This window comes from Eutrigla gurnardus (genome assembly GCF_963514095.1).
Source record: "Eutrigla gurnardus genome assembly, chromosome: 16".
Taxonomy (NCBI): domain Eukaryota; kingdom Metazoa; phylum Chordata; class Actinopteri; order Perciformes; family Triglidae; genus Eutrigla; species Eutrigla gurnardus.
This window is the reverse complement of record NC_139927.1, coordinates 14440516-14463338: the sequence shown is the minus strand read 5'-3', so window position 1 is coordinate 14463338 and position 22823 is coordinate 14440516. Positions and strand designations below refer to the sequence as shown.

Here is a 22823-nt window from a genome sequence, read left to right as displayed (position 1 = left end):
GGCGGAGCTTGGTTTTTACCCGACTGTCACTAAATCGAAAAATATCCTGCGAATAATGAATGGATTTGATGGCGATGATCAAAATGAAAGGTTCATAGTTACCCTACTTGTCATGAAAAAAGAGTCTTGCTAAATGACGCTTCGAACCGGGGATCGAACTGTCAACTCTGCCATTAATGGACAAACCGCCTTACCTCCAACCGGCTGCATACATCTGTAAACGTCTTTAGCCCTCAACAAAATGTCACCATTAGAGCCGTCTGTTGCGAAAAAAAAACAATCCTGAAAGTGTCTTCGATAATTACTCCGCCATCAAGGCAGCACCCACAAGCAGGTAAAGATCAACTGTGTTGGCCTGATTGAATGAGGAATGAATCTTCATTGTTTTTTCCCCTTTAGGGTAAAGAGTGTGCTCAGGACCAGATTAATTGCTCCGAGTGTTAATTTTGTTGCCCGCCCCCTGAACGCCACGTGTCTCCATTGATTAAATTAGCCTCTGTTCTGTTGCTGCTCTTTGTTCATTTAACCGGGTAATTGATGAGGCCGGTTGTCTTGTCCTCTGTCCTAACCCCCCCCTCCCCCCTCTTTCCTTCTCTCCTAAACACTCCTGTTCGCCAGTGGCCTAGCTCCTTAATCACGCTGTTTGCAAGCTGTCTCCTCCGGCAAGAGAGCGAGAGTGTGTGTGTGTGTGTGTGTGTGAGTGTGTGTGTGTGTGTGTGTGTGTGTGTGTGTGTGTGTGTGTGTGTGTGTGTGTACTCAGAGTACCCATTTCACACACTAACATTACCGCCTGTCACTATTTGGTTTGGTTTATTAATCCTGACTGTCATATAGGTCAATATAACATGTTACAAATAGGAAAGTAATACGGTGCTGGTGTTTCCCTGCAGAGCTCTGGCAGCGTTACACTGCTTTTTTTTCATCCAGATGCGTCCAATAATTGAATGTAAAATTAGACATTTAAAGGAATACTTCACCCATTTGCATTAAGCTTTATATGTAGAAATCCGGTAGTATTTTTGAATGGTCGTGCATCATTTCCTCATTTACCCCAGAGACAGGAGATCTCCGTATTCCTATTCTGAAAAAGAGCCTCCGATGACGCAAATATCGTCATTTTGCATCATCAGAGGCTGCTTTGGTTAGAAGGGGTAAGACTACAACACTAGTTCCTCATGTTTTCAACCCGCCTATAGGGGGCGGGACTCACTGAGGCTACAGTCCTATTACAGACCAGTGGTGGGACCTCACTTAAGATGCGGGGTGTGAGCGGAACTGGACCGGTCATTTGAAAATAAAAATGGCGCTCTGTCCAAAATCCGCTTGCCAGCTTGCGCGCGTTAAAATGCGCCGATCCAGAGGCCGAGTGTTAACTAGAAATATGTACAGATGTGACTTGTCAGTTTCAGTCATGTTCTCCGTGTTGTTCTCTCTTGTTGAATACTTTTAGACAGCACTTCTGGAAAACAATGCAAAGCCATTTGGAGTAGTGTGAGTGTAAACCGGCAGGGGACTGGGGACAGATCACTGGGAGTGGCCTGCGGACCTGTGCATTGTGGGAGTTGTTGACTTCCGTCCACATGCTCCAAAAAGTTGCTGTCTGCCTTTTCTCGGTAGGTAGGCAAGAAGGCACCACATTTGAAATTTATTTTACATTTTGACTACATACAGGACCCACCTCCAATACAGATTCATGTTTCCACCGGTGAAGTATGCCTTTAATAGACATGCTCAGATGGGTGTTGGAGGGGATGTCAGCTGCTGTCAGTTTTGTTACATGTGGCCTTTTCAAATTTGAACAGAAGCAGTGTAGAGGCATCGCTGTGGGTAAAAAAAGGTTGGAGCTGTTCTGATGGGTATATTTCTGCACTATTTCCTTAATGCACACCAGCATTAAAGCTAGGGTTGTTAAATGAAATTTACTTCATGAAAAAAATCAATTAATCAAATGCTCCGGCACTAAACAAAAGAAATCCGGGTGGGCTGTCAGTTTTGCCAACTTGGCGATTTTCTTGCAAGATTCAGTGACTTTTGGAGCGAGGGCTGCTAGCTAATTTCATTGGAAAAGACTTATCAACACTGTGTTGGGTTATTCAGTTGTATAATTTTTATAATCAAACTTGCTAGTTTCTCAAGTGTACCAAATGTAGCTTCCTCACACCAGCATTTCAAATATATAATTCCAATCAAACTTTTTGGGTTCAACTTTGCGCCGACCTATCGCAATCTGTCTCAACAGTGCTGGAGTTTGAGGGGCCGGAGAGCCTGCTGCACCAAATACTTTTATTTGAATCTCCTCTGTTAGTATTAACTGCTCCACAAAACAGAAAGCAGCTTGCAGACAGTTCTGAGACAGATGTTTAGACAAATATTTTAACAAATTTATAAAAGCTGAGCTAATGAACATAAGGAGTCAGATCGGTGGTGCCTTGTTTAATACTATCCCTAAAGAGAGAACATTTACTGAACTGGATTGAGAATATTAGCCTGAAAATGCAACTTTTTTTTTTATACCTTCACTAAATTTTCTCTTTGTTAAATGTGCAGTTAATTTAGTTTTGTATTGTCTGTAAATTATTAAAGCGTCTTAAATAATACTGAGTCAACATTTCCGAAAACAGAATAATGTAATAGCCAGTCTGAAGCTACTGGTCCGAGGTTACAATTGTTACAATTTTATAAGTATATGTTGCTGCCTGTAGGGCTAGAAATTACATTAGGAAATAAGAGTGAATTAAAGAGTTTTGAATGCCAGATATGTCATTGATTTATCTTTCAAACTATATTTTGTCATTACCTTTTATAGTATAACCTGTAGTATGAGTATGAGAACATAGTATGAAAGCAGAACAAGATTAAAACGGGCAGCTCCGACATTCAGTCCATTACAGTTAGCTTAGCAGGACTATTCATCAGAAAAAACCCTGAGCATTTCCCTGGACGTCAGACGGCTCAGCAGCAGTGCGATTAATGGAGCGAGCCATAAAACCCATACATCAAACAGACATTGCAAATGTCTGACTAGCTCTGCAACATGCTGAGCTCTGACATATCACGTCAGTCAACAGTTTCTCGGCCTTCACCATGTTTGTGTGGCCTGCACTGGGTTTGGGTTTTCATTACTTGCTGGTTATGGCTTGGAAAGTAAAAACGTACTTGATTAAAGCAACACTTAAGAACTTTTCCTCTTCGGTCCCCTTACAGGTTGGAAGGGAATTGTCCATTACTGCCGTCGTAAATAATTTAGCCTACCGCAGCCTACCGTCGCACGCACGTTATTTGTTTGCGTGCAGAGCCGGCTCTGGAAATGATGAACGAGTTGAACGATGTCCAGTGACAAGGTAGAGTAGCTAACGCCTTAGCTAAGATTAGCTAATATGAGCCATAGTGATAGTTACATATATATTAGCACAATAGCCAATAAAATAATCGACAATGTATTGTACACAGATGCACACTGTTGGAAAAAAAATTATTACCGGTATTATTTACAAGTCCAGCAGCAACAAAGCCAAGTCAGTATCCGTCTTGCATTTTGTAGCCTCCTTCAGGGCTCGCCAACGAGTGTGAGCCGGTCCAATATTCACTCTTGTTCGAGCTCTTTCTTTGTCATGCTGCCGTTTTCTTTCCTTCGCCTCATCGGACATTATACTCCTCCTTTTCTTTGCAGGCTCTGCCATGACACCAATTTAAAAACTATCTAGCTGCAAGGTATCTTCCACGCACCTGCCGGGTGTCCTCCCACTGATCTCTATATAGAGCCTCCACCTACCGGCTTTTGTAACGATTGCCGTAAAGCAGGTGAAATTCGTAGTCTCATTAGAACTACAAAAGCACTACCCGATGAGGCAAAGTTACATAGTGCGGTAGTGCGCTCTGCAGCCGAATGCTGAAGTGCCGTTCACCCGGTTTTGAGGTGATGAACCACTGAAACTATTTTGGAAGCATTATTTTAAGGCACTAAATACTCTTTAGTGTTGCTTTAAAGCGTAGCTAAGATCGTAGTTTCAGTGGATAAAATGACAAATTTATTACAGCCTAGCCTCCACACTCACGTTCCACCTGCCCATGAACATTCACATTGGTCCTAAACGTGGATTGGTCCAAAATGATGGTAATTCCTAGAATACGGAACATTTTACCCCAAAAAAGTAATGTACTACTCATTACTTGCTCTTTCAAATGCAGCAGTATTATTACACTCTCTGTTAAATCTGTCATACAAGCTACCTGACAGCTTCGGCTTCACTCACAGTGGTCTGGAAGGCTCCAATTACTGGAATCAGCACTCACTAGATGATTGATGGCGTTCTTTCATTATGAGCCATTACGTCTTAGCACCTTTTACTGAGTAACTTGTGATGTGTTTTTCACTCTTTCAAAAATGGATAACCATGTTTTTTTAAGATAAATCTGCGAAATTACACACCAATATCCTGACTTTTTGAGGCTCATATTGACCATTTATTTGCAGATTGAAGCTTACTTTGGAACATTCTGACATGTGTGACTAACTGCTTCCCTTTTCAAATCTCCCATTTGAATATTTGCTGCTACAATTACAGTCTCCCATGGTGCATATCTGATCAATTATTCACAGATCTTCCTATGACTTGCGCAGCTTTGTGGGACACATTTTCTGATATGTAACTTTCCTGATGCAACCACAAATCTGGTGTTACCATTCCCTCTGATATCACAAAACAGGATATCTGAAGGGATCCAGATTTGGACACAACAAACAATAAAAAAAAAGAAAGAAATCTACACTTTCATTTATATTGCATTAAACTTAATTATACATCAAATAAGGGTGCACATTCTCTGAACATGTAGCTCTGATCTCACAAACCACCTTTGTGGCAAAGGGGTCAAATAGAGAGAAGGGGTGCATTTCTGATTAATATGTGTTTCATTATCAATACATCATATTTTGTCCAACTCCGCAAATATAGGCATCGACCAATCAAGTTATGTGTACAACAATAACATGGAGGCTCCCTAGTCTGAACTAAGATGGCAAACTTTATTACTCCTTTCAAACCTCACAAAGGCAGTGCATTTCAGATCCACTCCTTCAGTTCTAACCTTTCACAGTAAAAGCTCATTACTGTTTACCGGAGGGAAACTCTTTACCACTCTTTATTTTGGGTCAATATGACCCTGGTAGTTGGTCCTCTGCCTGTGCGATTCTATTGGAACCATTGCTATGAAACAACTGGTATGAACGGGTTTGATGCAAAATATTCACAAGCTAGTATTTTGCATTTTACTTTTCACCCTAATTCTCTCACTCTAGATAAAAAAAAGATGTTTCAATACAACAATTAACTGACAAAACAATGTACATACACGAGTAAAGCTGCAATCTGTGTTTGAAAGCAGGAGAAATCAATATGCATTCCGGAGACATATTTGAACCATGAATCGGAGAGTAAACATGATCAGGAAGAGAAATCCAACAAGAAGAAAGGAGGCTTATGGGGAGAGGAGGATGAGAATATTAGAGATTAGGGTGGATGGTGGAGAAAGGAGGTTTCATGGAGGCAAGGGTGGACTGAGAAGTCACGTACTGCACATTATTCACACTTCCAGTGAGCCATAGCGACACACACTTAGTGCTGTGACATGCACTATGTTAGGGCAAAAGGCAGTCACCTAAGGGAGAAACCGCCACTGCACAAAATGGGTTTAACACTGTGTGGGGAGCGTGGCCCTCCTGATCTGGATGCAACGTTTTCGACAAGCCACCATGAGAAACCCAACCAAAAGCATTCGATGCATGGAAATCAACCCCGGCACGTCTCGTACGATACCATTTTCTATTCATTTATGAGCCTTCTGATGGAAGATGAAGCAGAAGAAAAGGAATGCATGTTGTTCAAAAACGAGAAGCACGCAAGGCCAGATACTTAATACAGGACACGCTTCGTAAAAGACATTTTGTTTCTCCTCACAGCAGCAGGGCTGCAAGGTTTGCTTGACGTCATTAGTTTGAATGTATTCCAACACAACCTCATCATAAACTGTCTCAGCGTTGAACCTAGAATGCTTTTTGAGTGATTGTGATCTCGTTGCTGCACGCACAGTTTTAGAGACACCAAGGGGCAGAAACGGAGTCTGAGGGGGAACAGTCAAGCAATGGGTTCTGCACCACGGGGTTGGTAAGATTATGGCTCCCCTGATGCGCCGTAGCGTTGGGCCCCTCCCTACATTCTGAGGCCTCCACCTCCTACCAACTGTAAGAACATATCAGTTCCTTTAATTCGTCAACTATCAGGACGAGTTTTATTAATGGACCAAAAATTAAAGATGAATAAGAGTTGTGCTTCTCCCCCTTTTCTCTGAGAAGACTTTAATTCATCACTTTGTAAAACAAAGTCATTAAACCCCCACAGGTAGAAGCTCAACAGGGTCTTCTTTGTCCTCGCTGGATGGGACCATGCAGGACAGGGTCATCAGACCGCCTAAGGGTGGAATTAAACAGATCTCCTGATGACTTTAAACTCCTGTTGACCAAGCGGTCAGGACCATTGGACTTAGGCTCCTTCGTAATGCTCCCTCTTTCCAGGACACTAAAGGAGGATGAGAAAACCTTTATCTCAAGAAGACATTAAGACTTCGTCAAACACTGTTCAGGTTTTGGATTAACTCTTCTTCTAGACAAGGACTGTGGCCATGGCTTACATATATAAGTGTGTATTATGATGTCTCCTTTGTCACTCTTGGAGTCATTAATTACTTCTCTTCACCTGTTCCGTAATCACTTTTTCCACACAAAAATTATACAAAAAAACAAGTTTGAGAGGGGACCCCTGAAAAACCTTTGATTTGCCTGATATTAACATGAGAGCAAAATTGCATAAAAATTGTTTTAAAAAGGTTATTTTAGGCAACCTCAAATTCACAGCATCAGAGAAAATAGCCAGGTCTGGACCTCGGTTACCTCAATTGTGGGTACGTACATTGATACACTATGAACCCGCTGAACAGGTTAGATCAGCGATTGACAAAAAGTCGAGTTGCATGTAAGTCAAACATTTGCAGCAACAAAAAAAAAAATACTCTGAGATAAAAGAAAGACGAAGAAAAATGCAGTAACAACAGAGTATTACCAGACACTGGAGTGAGCATCACTAAATATGTCATGTTATTAGCAGTACAAAAAACAAAGTCCAAACCCTGAGAGCATTACTGATTTCTACATCGCCTCTTTCACATTTGCAGTGGTAGTGGTGGTGATGGCGAGCACCATGCAGGGTTTTTGTGACAATTAAAATTCTAAAGTTAAATTATTTGGAGGCATTAATAAGCTGCATCTAGAGCTCCGCTGCATCCACTAAACAGCCAGGTGGCTTAGCTGTGTCTTTAGCTTCAGGCTAACAACAGTGCGAGTGAACTGTCTGCATACTAAAGTATTTAAGGGATGGCGTGGAGTGTATTTTAAAAAATGACATTGGCTTGCCTTGGGCAGCATAATGCTATGAGCATGCTTTGAGTTGTAAATAAATATATATCTGTCACGGTGTATGTGCCCAAGGCTTTGTTGGCAGGCTCTCTGGTCTTTGATATGCCTGCCATTCAGCAGGGAAAAACTTTAATATTCAAACAGTGGCACCGACACACTCATGGCTTTTGGGGACATTGCAATGACTTAGATTCATTTCCTGGAGACTTAACCTAACCATAACCACTATCATCGTAAAGCTAAACATAACCCTTACCATAACCTTAAACCAAGTCTTCAACCTTAATTATTTACTACATGGGGACATGCAATTGCCCCCATTTTGTCCCCTGAATCTGTGTCCCCACATGATGGTAAGACACGTGCACAGACAGTCAGTGCTGGGTGGCTGGTTCATAAGCTGCCTCCAGCTGCAGCAGTGACAGCATCCCACAGGGCCAGACAGGGAGAGAATCACATCCTCTGGAAACACACCAACAATCAGAAATCAGTGTCTCAGCAACACCATTTTTATTTCACATTTAAAAAAAAAACTGCAGCCGAAAACCACTTTTCCCCCCACACTATTTGTATCTATGAATCAGTCAAAATCCATGCATTACACGCCCTGTAATTCATATATATCCTGCAAAATCAGTTTTGTATGTAATCAATGTAATTATGAACCAGGAAGTGTAGGCCCTTTGACAATTCGTAAATGATGATGATGTACGTTAGTGTGCGAACGCAGTTTAGTCATGGGTTTGTGGTTGCCCAAGGTGACGGCAGCTGATGAGAACGCAAACGGAACGGTTAGGTGTCTTTGGTAGCGATACCAGTCGCTAGTCAGCCAAGTTAGTGTCAACCACGCTATTTTCTTCAACCTAACTAGCTGGTTTTGTCACGCAAACCTCACTTCCTGTGAATATTTTTACACCATGTGTGCAACAATTGTGGTAACAAACTAATGCTAGTGGGGCTACCCATGATCAATCTTCGATGCCAAGAGGCAGTGACCAAGGTACGTTATTTAACCTTTTTTTTGACTGCATGGACATCTGATATTTTCATCACATGATGAGCAATGAGATAAAAACATGCATTTTAACAGGTAAAATTACAAATTTGGCTGATAGAGGAGTTTATTGTAGGGTAGCTTCTCTGCATTTCAACCTGGACTGTATTTAAAACGTAAATGTCTTCATCACAATTGTAGGTATGTGTCAACCGCTGCATTGACCCCCTAAGTTGCTAGTTTGAGTCCACTCTGAATATCCTAACTCGGATATAGCCCTGATGAGAATTTGGTTAATGGAAGAATTAGCTTTACGGTGAACTTTAAGGTGAACACCAAAAGTCAAAATGACATTGAGGAGGGTCTTCACGAGTGCAGAATTACTAAAAACAAGGAGACAAACGGAGCACACTGACGGAAACGCTCAGCTGTCTATATCCCAGTCGCGTGCACACACACACACACACACACACTCGCACGCTGAGAAATGCTCTCGTATTTCTCACACACAACGCTCTGCCTAATTAGGGTTGTAATGTGAACAAAGGCAGCAGTCCTATCTGCCACGGCAGAACTCGAAGCGCTCAAGTTCAGACAGGAAACCTCTTAGCGGAGGCCTTCATTTGTTTCTCTCTCTGTTACACACACACACACACACACACACACACACACACACACACACACACACACACACACACACACACGTTCACAGACAAAACACACAAATGTGCACTGTAACGCAAACAGTCAGACTCCAACAAGGACTTGACGTTGATGTCTCCCCAAAATATGTTACAGTCCATTTAGATCCAGATCAACAGCAAATGACACGAGAGAAGAAGGATCACAACTGTCCTCTGCTGCTCTTGTGTGTGCATTGCAGTTCTCCAAACGGGCCAAACTGGGAACCACAGTTTTGGCATTTTGTGCACATTACGCCAGTGGGGGTTTTTTTCGCCCAAAGAAAGCTGTAGGAAAACACTCTTCAGGGTGAATTCATCTGAAAGTGGTGGCCTTGCATCAAGTATCTTCAATGCACTCTTGTGAGAACACTTTTTAAATATCAATGTTGCCGATCACGAGGCATATAGATGTCTCTGAATTACTATTTTGCTCATGCAGTTGCAAAATACTCAATTAAATCACTACTTTATGGGCTTTTCAGTTGTGTAAAAATAAGTAAAGAAGAGCTACTAAGCTGCAGGTTTTGCAGCCTTGAACACATCATGGGTGAGCACAGAGAACAGGAGGAGGCAGATTACGTTCACATACAATGAAACCACATCATCAATGACTTTTCAAAGGAAAGATTTAAATGTAGTTCAGCAACTTCAACACAGTAACTTAATATGTTTCATCTAGCAACTATGTTCGTATCTGTGGATACCAGGAGATTATTTTCAATGCGATTGTTTATTTCAGGTATCTTCAGATGTTTCCACACTCACCTCTGTGGGATGGAAAACTGAGCTTCTCAGAAAACAATAGGATGGGCTTGGTTAACTGCTCACACACATGGTAAAATACACACACACACACACGTCTCTGACCTCCTGCCAGTAATGAAGTAGATAATAAGCTGCTTCACGCTCTGCTGTAGCAAAACTAAAATCAAAACACTGTTGATTTCAGAATCAAAATGCGTACACTCATGGGTTTTTTTTATCTTCCATGCTCTGTGGCAATGTTGAAGGTAGAGTGTGTGTTTGCGTGCGTGTGAGTGTTTGAGCTTTATATCAAAAGCATGAGGAACAGGCGGTGGGTTTGCGAAGCAGCGTTGAGAATCCATTCCTCGTGCCTACCGCCTCATTTCAGCTCTCTGTATTTCCAAGAAATTATTCCCTGACTTTGACACTGACGTCGTCACTGAAAGAGCTTTTGGAGATTTTCTGAACTTGTGAGTGAAAGGGGGAAAAAATAAAACATGGACACAAATTATGAATTTTGGACAGGGAAAATACATGGCAAAGTTGTACCTGTTGTGGTTAATATTTGCTGAGCAGTTCTGTGGCTTATTTTTGTGTTGTGTAGTATGATGCTCAAAAGATGGAAGTTTTTAATAATTGCATATAGTGTACAATTAGTGAAACTTCTCCATTTATGGTACAATTAGAACATTACAATAAGTAACTGCATGAATGTGAATTCTGAAGTAAAATGTATGGATAAATGTCATCCTGAAAGAGTGCTTGTCCTCAGCTCAATGCCCTGGCGAGCAGTAAAATCCCTGTTTCAAATGCTGCATCCTGCTTTCCTTTACGCGTGAGTCATTATTCAGTTCCAGTATGTTGTTGAAACAGTCACTCAAGTATGGCTGTATTAATCCAGGTGTCTTTGCATGTGTGTGTGTGTGTGTGTGTGTGTGTGTGTGTGTGTGTTATGCAGCACTCGTCTGTCTCCAGCGGAGGTTTAAAGAGGGATTGAATTAGAGGAAGGATGGCTTTCAAGTAGGGATTAGGCTAAAGCTGGGTCTCTAAGGGTCATTATTCAATAGCCAGTGAGTGGCATCAGAACCCCTAAAACCCAGCAGACAGCATGCAGCTCCATCTGTAATGAAAGGAAGGGAGCTTGCACATAATGAATACTGCATTGTTATGGAATAGTAAAAGATGACAATAACTTTGAAAGACTGTCTTCACAACCTCAACAGGGCCGTGTGTGATCATTCAGACGTTAGGATTGCATTTAGAAATATATGAATATATTTATGTAATGGTTCACCACACTTTTTGAGATTTTGGTCTATTTTGCTCCCATAAAATGCTTCTTTCAGACTATAGTGGAAAGAAAACATCCCAAATCTATATTTGTTTGACAACACTTTGTCTATTTGTATCTGTAGATTTCCCCAAATTCATCAAAGGTTAGCAGGCAATAATGCCTGCTTTGCGATACAAAATAACAATTTAAAACACTTGTAAAACAAAAAAAGAATGGTCTTTAAAACGCAGGAAAAGGGAACTTAACTACATCTCAAACAGCAAAATACACCCGCAGAAGAGAGTTCTTGGTATCAAAGAAAAGAGGCACAGTATAAAAGCAGGAAGGAATAAAACAAAGTGCAGAGAGCTGAAGATGGTTGAGTGAGTCTGTTTTAGCTGATGCTGTGAATTTGCGTCCTGAGACTTTAGTGCTACAGTAAGACCTGTTTGGGTTCTCTGAGACCGCAGAGACGGGCTTACACCAGGATCAGATGCTAACCCCCAGCTTGTCGCTCCGTATTGTCTGTTGGTTTTTTGGGATCATTGCGAGATGCTGGTTTTCTTCACATACACCCTCACTTGAAGACACCAGACATCTCACTATCTCTGCTGTCACGCTGTGCAGGGCAGTCATTTAATGTGTGGTTTTGTCTTTTGACAAATGTACTTATTGTAAGTGGTTTTGGACAAAAGCGTCTGCTAAATGCCCCAAATGTAAATGTAAATGTTGTGGTACACACATTATTTTGGAGCCCATTGATCAAAAGCGGTGTGCAAACTTTGATGAAAGCAGACCATAAAGTCCATCAATAAATGTGCATTTCATGAAAGGTTGTTTTTACATTTGCAAAAGATGTTTATACCCCTGTTTGAATGGCAAGTGACCTTTTCAGGCCCTTTTCACAGCAGCATCATTTTGACATGACATAGCAGGGTAAACACAGGTGTAATTGCTTATTAATTACATTTTACCATTCTATATAGTGTTTCACAGCCATTACAGTAAACCAGCATTCACAATACGGGGGGCCTGACCAACCTATTTGGACCAGGGCCATAATTCATGTTTTTAATTAGACAGGTGTTTACTAAACTAGGGATTATCATCATGGGCATTTTCTAACATTGCATACATTAAAATAAAAGAGGCCAGAAAGAACTCAGTAACAACCACTTCCCTATATTTCTTGTTAGTTCCTCTAAATGGCAGAACTGAGGAAACCGAGCAAAGGGAACTGATAAGATAAAAGTCAAGCTGTTCACACCGATACTGTGAGGACTTTGCATTGTCATTGCCCCACTCACCACACACTCACAGATATGCATGCACACAGCACCTCACCGTAAACACTTATTAGACATGCTGCCCAGGGGTCATACAAATGTTTGAGAGGATAGAGTGAACAGTCATTAGGGAAGTAGTAGTCTGACAATCATAGATGATTCAAATATGATCTAACATAGACTAAGCACACCAAATACATTCATTTCATGTGGATTTCTATGGTGACATGTCAGAAACAATGGCTATAGGAGGATCACACCAAAAGAAACCAAAACTAGGCTGAAAAAACAACATCCATGGTACCCTGACATATGCAGACAGATAGGGCTGCAGCTATCGATTCTTTTTGTAATCGATTAATTTAGCACTTTATCGATCGATTAATCGAGGAATCGGATAAAAAAAAATTGCGTTTTTAAACAACCAAAACAAATAATGCATAACGAAAATGATGTGGCTGTAAAATGATCAAGCATTTCTAAAAAAAATAAACAGAGGTATTCATTCCAACTCCAAAATTTGGCTCCAAAACTAAGCCCATTTATTAAGTGCCAGTGAGAATTTAACAACAATAGTAACTGTTTGACCATTCTTTTCTCTGCTTTGAACTCCTCCGTCCGTTTGGGCAAACACAACAACTCACGGCCAAGCGTAAATCAGGCTTTCCGATTGGCTGTAAAAGCTGCTACGGGAGCCAATACGAGCGTCCGATGCATAAACGTAACTCTATACGTCACTCGCAAGATGGCGGATGAGAAGTGATCGATATACATAAACACACGGAGAAATGCGCCACGGAGACGAGGAGACATCTAGTCACACATTTTACTACTTTACACATTCGTTTTGTTGTCGAAATAAATCGCTCACATGGGCAAGCAGGATACCGTTGTTTAGCCCCGTTTCTCTAGTTTAAGAGGGAAAAAAACGCATGTTTCTAGCGCAAACCATTACGGAGTTATAACGCTCTAAAAACAACATGAGTCTGACTTTCCGCCATCGCGCCAACTAAATTCAGAATGAATGACCGTGTATGACGCGCTGGTGTGCTTCCTGAACAACGGTCCGTGTGGAACAATCGGATCCCTGCACATAGGCGCGTCATAGGAATTAAACGAGGCTTCGAGGCAGATGTTTTGCCTCGAGGAATTTTCATAATCGAGTTAATCGAGTAACTCGATGAATCGTTGCAGCCCTACAGACAGACAATCTGTTTTCCATCCAAAAATCTTTGATCATGTAAATTTAGAGATTATCATCCAATTCTCACTCCCTCAGCATCTAAAACAGACACACAAGGCACCCTTTAGCGTCTGTAGGAGACACAATGCCCTCGACCTGTGCCCTCGACCCATTCCCTTCAGCTTTGATAAAAACACACACCTCTGCCATAAGTCCCATGATTACTAAAATCATAAACTGCTCCCTCCAGACTGGCCACATCCCATCTGTCCTGAAAACTGCAGTCATTAAGCCACTCCTTAAAAAACCCAGCCTTGACCCGGAAGTGCTTGCTAACTACAGACCAATCTCAAATCTCCCGTTCCTTTCAAAAGTGCTGGAAAAGGTAGTTGCTGCCCAACTTCACGACCACCTTCAAACAAACAACATGTTTGAAAAATTTCAGTCTGGTTTCCGCCCTGGCCACAGCACGGAAACTGCTCTGGCCAGGGTCACTAACGACCTACTGATGTCAGCTGATGCTGGCTCACCATCCCTGCTCATTCTCCTTGATCTCACTGCAGCTTTTGATACGGTTGACCACCACATTCTCCTCCATCGCCTACACTCCACCATCGGATTATCTGACTCAACTCTCAACTGGTTTACCTCCTATCTCACTAACAGAACTGAATACGTCTCCCTGGGAGAAGCCAAGTCAGACACACTCCCCGTCTCCTGTGGTGTCCCCCAAGGGTCAGTCCTCGGACCCACCCTTTTCACTGTCTACATGCTTCCCCTTGGCCGTGTCATCAGCCGGCATGGAATATCTTTCCATTGCTATGCTGATGACACCCAACTTTATTTCAAAATCAACCCAGCATCCTCTGACACCCTGCCATCTTCCACACTCACCACCTGCCTGGGGGAGACAAAGGCGTGGATGAAGGAGAATTTTCTGCAGCTCAACAGTTCAAAAACTGAAGCCATTCTCATTGGCACCCCACATCAGACCCGGTCATCCACCATTACCAGTATCACCTTCGCCGGCCACGACATCCACCTTTCTCCATCAGTCACCAACCTTGGTGTAATAATGGACCCCCACCTGACCTTTGAACTTCACATCAAACAGCTTTGCAAAAACTCTTTTTACCACCTAAAAAACATTGCAAAACTCCGTCCATCACTCTCTCTCCCAGATGCAGAAAAACTCGTCCATGCCTTTGTCTCCACCAGGCTGGACTACTGTAATACTCTTCTTGCCGGGATCTCCAACAAAAACATCCAAAAACTCCAATACATTCAAAACTGTGCTGCCCGGATCCTTACAAGGACACGAAAATTTGACCAGATCACACCAATTCTCAAATCCCTCCACTGGCTCCCTGTCCCATTCAGGATTGAATACAAGGTTTCCCTACTGACCCACCAGTGCCTCCATGGTAATGCTCCTATTTACCTGAAGGAGCTAATCACCCCTCAGCCCACTTCACGACACCTCCGCTCCGGTCAGGCAAACCTCCTGCAGATCCCAAGGACCAAACTCCGAACCATGGGAGACAGAGCTTTCTGTCACGCCGCTCCCTGTCTTTGGAATGCTCTCCCTGACCACCTGAGAGCACCACTGACCCTGGACACTTTTAAAAAAGGCCTAAAAACCTACCTTTTTAAAAAAGCCTTTCATTAGTTGTTTCCTTTGGAGAGACGCTCTCTCTCCAAATTTCAACTTTTACTTTTCTTTTTTTTTTCTCTTATGTAGCACTTTGAGATTGTTTGCTCAATATAAAGTGCATTACAAATAAAATTCATTATTATTATTATTATTACAATAGGCTTTCAATTAACTCCAATGTAAACACATTCACGTCCTTATAAGACAGTCAAAGAAACTGACCAAAGACAGTAAAGTAAGTAAACCTTAAATTAACTAAGGTTACATTTGAAGTTTATCTTGAAAATGCACTGTCTGCATGTAATGGGAGTAAACTGTATGTTTCTTGTGAACAGTCAGTCAGATCAGCACTATAAAGATGGCCCATATAACCACTAATATATTAAAACTGGTAATTGAGCATTAAATTATTCTGTATGGATGGCACTGTGTCTTTCTCCACTCCAACTTTTGAGAGCAATAACAATGCACAGTATTTCCATTACATAATTCATTATCAAGACCTCTGTGTGACAAGTCACCTTAATCATTGTGAGTCATCTTCTTCTTCATACCCACTGAATTTCATAACCAAGAAAGAGGAAGAATGTAAAAGCTGCTTGAATGTCGCAAAAAAATACTACTATAATTTGTTTGACAAGTATATAATTACAATTTTTTTTCCTCACTGCATCGCGTTTAGTTTGGTGCAATCCGGAATCACAATGAATGTAATGGGAATACATAACACTGATTATTAATATTATGTTTGTTCTAGAAAGTTCATACAATAGATCTTTTAATTTTTTTCTCTTTGTGGTCATTTTGATCCTCTTCCTGGTTGGTAGGTGTCTCTTTGAGTCACATTTGTAGGTTAAGGCCAGGGGATGCGCTGACACTTTGGTCCCTTGGGCCTGTGCTGGGGATGCCCATTAAATAACCCATCCATGTCACAATAATATCTTTTTAAAATGTAAGTCAATCTAACTCAAAAGTATTAGTATCCTGCATGTGTGTTTGGATTTGACTAAATAATGACTGAAAATGTCTCCAAATTTAAAGTTTCAGCAATATGGGAGCAAATGGCTTTAATGCCTCCATGAGCCATGTGTCATAGCTTATACTGACTATATAAGTGAGTGGGTCAATTTAGTGGGTCAAACTACAATAACTCACTTCCCATTGTTTTTAGAACATAAACTTTTCATTTCACCTCATGCTGTAATTTGGCCTCAAGTCTTTTACAGTTTGAAAAACAAAATGGAAAAAAAGAAGGTAAAGATAGAAGGCCAAGTGTGGAATGATTTTAGATAACAAGATCAGCAACTTACCACCGCAGTACAACACTCAATGACACTGCGTCTGGTGTACCTTCCTAGATTGCTAACTTCTGGGCAAACAATGAGTAAAGGAGTTCATCCATTGCTATAAAAAGAGACATAGATGAACTGGACCATCACAGAGATTCACATTACATTGCTCACTCATGTTCTCTTTGACAGCATCGTGTTGACTTTGACTCAAAAAACGTAAGGACTAAATATATAATTCTCATTTACTAACAGTATGAGCAAGACAGTTGTTAGATCTTAAATTGATTAATGTATTCTGTCTTAAAAATGAGTGTGATAACTAAAAAATGTAACAACTTTATTTTGAAAAGTCATTGGCACTGTGGTATGTTTAGTTCTTGATTTTCAGGATGAGGTGCATCGTGCTGTTTCTTGTGTTGTCAGTGGTCGTCCTCGTGGCTGAACCCGGAGAGGGTATTTGAATGCTCTTGCTAAAGGAGGTACAGAATCTGTATTAAAATATTTTGACACAACATATCTAGGAAAGCTAATGTTGTGAATAAAAATGAATCACCCTGAAATAAAATTGGTAGCCAGTTCACATTTTATCAACCTATTTACAACTGTTGACTTAATTTTAGAACTTCAGCCATGTTTTTCACCTAAAAATGTCTTATTTAGCACTGGGTTGTAGTTACGCCCTGCCTTCTTGTGTCACTTCTGGTTCTGGATCCAAAAATATCTAAACAAGATGGAGACGGGTAAAATGCCGCGTCACGGTCAATAGCCCATAACATCACAAAGAAGAAGATGGCCTCACTTATTTGCTTCTTACTAAACAAAGGGAAATTAACGATACAAATATGCTTATGAAGCTGAAAGATAGTGTTGCATATTCAGTAACAGCACATTAGGGTATCCATTATTAATATTATTAATTAGACATCGGTTGTGGTCTTCAACCTAAAAAAGTCAATTATTAATCTCAAATGAATGTACCAGTCTATAAACTGCTATTCTGCCATGTGTTTATACTGATTACTCTGCACTATAAAAACAGAAATGTTACTGTGACCCTGTTAGTGTTTTTCTGTGGTAAAACATTAAGAGTTAACATCATCTTGTTGTTCTCGTGTGTTTTTTAGGCCACTTTGTCGATGGGTAAGGACTTATGCTTCTAACATTGTTCTTATTAATTACTAAGATACTACTGTTACAATACATATTTAACTTAAAGTAACATTTGTGTAATTGTGACAGAAGTTACTCATTATACAAACATTACTACTTCAACTACTTCTTCTCATAATTTGATGTACTGCTGCTGAATCTTCTCTCATCCATGGGGACTGCACGGTGGAAGATCAGCAAGATTAACTCGACAAACGCTCAGCTGATTATGACCAAGAACAGACTAGTTTTGACTAAACTGGCCATTTGGTATGCTTCTGGCTCTTCAACATGAGAGATGTCAACTGCTGCAATAATTTTTTGAAAATATATATGCATTGACCTGGTAGATAGAAGAATTTTGAAGTGGTAAGTGGGAATGTTGTTTCCATTTTAGAATGAATTATCAACAGCTGTTTGAAATTAAATTTCAATCATGGCATCATGGTTTTCCTGAGAAAAGTGTGACATAATCTTAAAATAATTACAAGTTAATCAAGTAATTAGATCAAAGGCACAACCTGCAACCCGGGTCATAATCCAGGGTAGGAATACCCAACCCAATATAAAGAATGGGTGGGAAAAATTGAAGCAAAAACAGGAGTTCATTTTTGCACCTGGCACACATTCATTGGTCAATCTGGCCCCTATGATTATGATCTTGCCTTGATTCTTCACTTTACACACAAGTAAGTCATCTTTATCATCGTGAGTCATCTTCTTCTTTAAACCCACTGAATTTCATCACAAGAAAGAGGAAGAAAGTAGAAGCTGCTCGACTTGGCACACAAATTCTGTATTATAGGTATCAATCATTGTTATAAGGTTTACTACTTTCCGAAAGCGTTAATGTCTCTGCATGATGTTTCGTTTGCTGCAATCCTCACAGTGAAAGTAATGGGAATATACAACACTGATTATTAATATTATGATTATATATAAATGCTGTCTAGTTCTAGAAAGTTCATAGATCTTTTAATGTATATTTTTCATATATATAAAACTTAGAGCAGCATGAAGTGAGAAAAGGTAATTATTCTGCAAGTCATGTTCTTTTATGAGAGTTAATGGCATTTCAACATTTCTCAATCAGGTTTTAGCCCTTGTTAAATTAATGACCTACTGTACTATTTGTAGGAAATCCTCTGTAGCTCAATTTAATTTGGGTGTTGCTCAAGGATCCATTCTTGGTCCACTATTGTTTAAGTGCATGTTTAATATACAAGCCTCCCCTCAGACATGTCATCCGCAACTGTAATTCATTAATCCATGTCTTGCTAGAAGCCAGTATCACATACTGGTTGTTTTGTGTAAATAGTATAAATGCAAAGGCTACCCAGCCTGCACTCTATGTGTCAATGGCCGTTTGAATTTTGGTGATGAGCAATACCATAATAAGTTTCTATGACAACAATAAGGCAGCCACAAAAATGTGTGGGGGGTAGGCCTCTGATTGTGGGTCGTACAATTTTGTATTTTCAAAAAAAATAATTAATAAAGTGCCCTTTATATTGCAAGGAAAAAATTGCGTCATAGACTTTATTCAAGGTTTTTTTGGTCAATGATGCAAATGCTTTCAGTCAGTTTTTAATTGTTTTTGTAGTTATATTTGTCTGTGAATGTTTTGCGACTTTTTGTAGTTCTTTTTTTTAGAACCTTTGTATTCATTTGGTTTCTGTTTATGGTCACTATGTGTATCTTTGTAATCATTTTGAGTTTCTAGTCAGTTTCTTTGTGTCTCTTTGTGGTCATTTGTGTGTGTTTGTAACAGTTTTGTGACACTTTTGTCGTTAATTGGCAGTTTCTCCCCTCTTTGTAGTTGTTTTTCATGTCTTTTTTGTGGTAATTTCAATCCTCTTCTTGGTTGGTCTCTTAAAATTTGTAGGCGAAGACCAGGGGGGCCCTGAAAAATTGGGCCCCTGGGTCTGTGCCAGGTATATGATATCATCGGGAAGTGAGTCACACTAAATCAAAAAGTATTTATATCATGCCTGTGTGTGGATTTGACTAAATTCTGACTACAAATTGAAGTTGCAGCAATATGGGAGCAAATGGCTTAAACATATCTGAACTGCCTCCATGAGCCGTGTGTCTCAGCCTCAGGCTGCAACCGTATTCGTCCACTATATTCGTGAACCGGTCAAATTAGTGAGCCGATATAGAATAACTAACTCAAACTAGAATTACTAACCATAGTTTTTTGAACACCACCTTTACATTTCACCTCATGCTGTATTTTGTCCTCAAGTATTTTCCAGTTTGAAAACATCTGAGACAAAGAGAAAACTATGGAAGCTGGAGAAAAAAAAGAATACTGAAAAAAAAAAAAAAAAAAAAAAACTAAATAACAACCTAAAGAAAAGACAGAAGGCCTGGTGTGGAATGATTTCAGTTTTTTTTTTTTTGTGAGATAACGGATCAGAAATTACCAGTGCATTGCAACACGGAATGAGACAGCCTCTAGTTTACCTTCCTAGATTGCTAACTTCTTGGCAAACAATGAGAAAAGGGGTTCATACATTTCTATAAATAGAGACATGGAAGCACTGGACCATCACAGAGATTTACACCACATTGCTCACTCAAGTTGTCTTTGACAGCATCCTGTTTACTTTGACTCAAAAAAAGGTAAGGACTAAATATTTAATCCTCAGTTTACTAACAGTATGAGCAGGACAGTTGATAGACATCTGATACATTTATATATATTCTGTCTTACACCCCGTATGATAACAGTAGTAAAAAAAGAACAGCTTTCTTTTTAATAGTCATTAACTGTGGCCTCTGCGGTATGTTTTTTTTCCCCAGGATGAAGCGCATCGCACTTTTTCTTGTGTTGTCCATGGTCGTCCTCATGGCTGAACCAGGAGAGTGTTTTTTTGATTTGCATGTTGGGAAAGGAGGTACAGTCATAGAATCTAAATTAATAGAAATATTGACACTACATAGAAAAGCTTATTATACAAATGTGTTACACTGACAGAAACTGTTGGCCAGATTACCATTTTTTTATTTAATCAAACTTTTTTTAAATCTCGAGGAATCGTTTTCAATGATGTCAAGAGTACAATTAAAACAGAACACACACACACACTAAAACACAAAACAAACAGAAAAAAAACAGTAAAAACCAGTTACATTTGAGCGCTGAGTAGTTAGTAATCATAGTCTTAAATTGACCTTTATTATTTATTTGGATCCCCAATTAGCTTCTACAAGGTGGTTGGTAGTCTTCCTGGGGTCCATACAGAAACCATAAAGACACACGTCAACAATAAAAGACAATTAAAATCGCCTCATACAAACAATTACAGCATAAAAGAGGATGACTTAGAATAAAACACAATTACACAATTATAACTAATTAGAAACCAGGAATTACAAAACAAAAAGCAAAATTCCCAATAAGTTGCGACTCCTCTGGTTGCAAAAATAACTCTATGAGAAAATGCATGAGGGTAGCCATTATTAATGGACAACTTAATGTGATCATCCATAAAAAGTAAATTGTAAATCTTAAATGAATCAATTCTGTATGAATCTGTGTTCATACTGATTATTCTGCACTGCAAATAAAAATGTTATTGTAACACTGTTACTGTTTTTCTGTGATAAAACGTGATGAGTTAAGGTAATTTTTGTTCTGTTGTCTATTTAGCTCACGTGGGGAACCATGGGTAAGGACTTCTGCTTCTACCATTGTTATTACCGTGATCATGATATACAACATTTATGTTATTGTGGAAGTAAATGTCATACAACTCATAATACTATTACAAACATTCCTACTTCAACTTATTATTTTCTCATAATATTATGCTCTACTGAATCTTCTTTTCGCCCACCAGAGGTATCTTCCAGGGCAATAACAACAAGGGGGGGAGCATGTCTGAAGATAAGCAAGATAAGCAAGATGAGCAAGATGAGCAAGATAAGGGAGATGGACAGTGGAACTACTATCCTAACTACGAATATTACAACCCAGACCAGACCCGTTCTGACTAGACTGAGGGGCCACTTCACTGAAAATTCCTGCTTCTTGCTCTTCAACATAAGAAATGTCATCTGCGGTCACCATTTTTGAAAATATATGTACTTACTTAGTAGATTAAGGAATTCTGAAGTGGTTGGTTAGCATGGTGTCGTGAATAAATTACCATTTAAAAAAAATCTAATTCTTTCTATTGTATTATAAAACCTTTTTTTTAAATGATCAGATGTCAGGAAGTGATGGGAAGAGGAATGACTTCGAGATTAAATTATATCCATCTATTTTCTCTTCCTGTGATAATAAGCTTCGGTAAAAAGAGTGGGGTGTGACATGCTTAAAAGTCTAAAAATAATCAATAAATATGAGAATGAAACACAATAGGTTAATTAGAACTTACATTACTCCCTGTCAAACTGTCCCGTTGGTCACCTGATATCCTTATATTGTGTTTTTTGCAATCGCTAAAACAATTTTTTCAATACTTTTTCCGAAACTCTTAAGGCATCAACAGTTAATTTCATGTTAAAAATCACACATTGTGGGGCGTGTCGGGTCATGGCGGAGTGAAGACGTCCTTTGCAAGCTCTCCTCGCATATTACATCATTTATCGGCTTAAAGCCCTATCTCTCGACTAAAGTCACGTAGTTTTCCCTCTCACGAGCCTTTGTCACTTTACTGATACTTTCTATCCGGTTATCATGTCGAACAAACCCGGCAGAGGTAAAAACGCAAAGTCCGAACAGTCCCTGCTAACAAAGGCCTTTGCTAGCAAACCATCAACGCCGAGCAATGAGGCTAGCGAACCAACAACGGTGAGCGATGCCAACGTGGAGCTATCGCACGGGGCTCTGAAAGATCTGCGAGAGGCCATCAAAGCTGATGTGGGCGCTATGAAAGACGAGATTTTATCAGAGCTACGTTCTTCTATTTCATCCCTTCAGGCTACTGTTTCTGTGCACACCGATAAAATATCCGACATTGAAACCTCTCTGACGGACGTGGATGGGCGAGTGGGTGAGCTTGAAACTTGTTACGCTGCTTTGCAAGATGAGAACTCCAAGCTGCACGCTAAATTAGACACCCTGGAAAACTTCTCCAGGAGGAA

General features: G+C 40.1%; 2 protein-coding genes across 2 annotated transcripts in view; one reads left to right on the top strand and one right to left on the bottom strand.

Moving 5' to 3' along the window:
* LOC311027277 (exostosin-1) overlaps window positions 1-22823 on the bottom strand; it is a 225184-nt gene that overhangs the window by 63186 nt on the left and 139175 nt on the right. The window lies entirely within an intron of this gene.
* LOC311026921 (uncharacterized protein) lies at window positions 20252-22246 on the top strand. The gene is made up of 4 exons (XM_084030644.1): window positions 20252-20354; window positions 20535-20629; window positions 21385-21403; window positions 21575-22246. Exons 2-4 carry the CDS (start codon window positions 20536-20538, stop codon window positions 21729-21731), a joined length of 270 nt encoding a protein of 89 aa, XP_083886770.1. The 5' UTR covers window positions 20252-20354; window position 20535; the 3' UTR covers window positions 21732-22246.

What these genes read in the sequence shown, in the direction of transcription:
- LOC311026921 (XM_084030644.1), top strand. Translation starts at nt 20,536, where the DNA reads ATGAAGCGCATCGCACTTTTTCTTGTGTTGTCCATGGTCGTCCTCATG.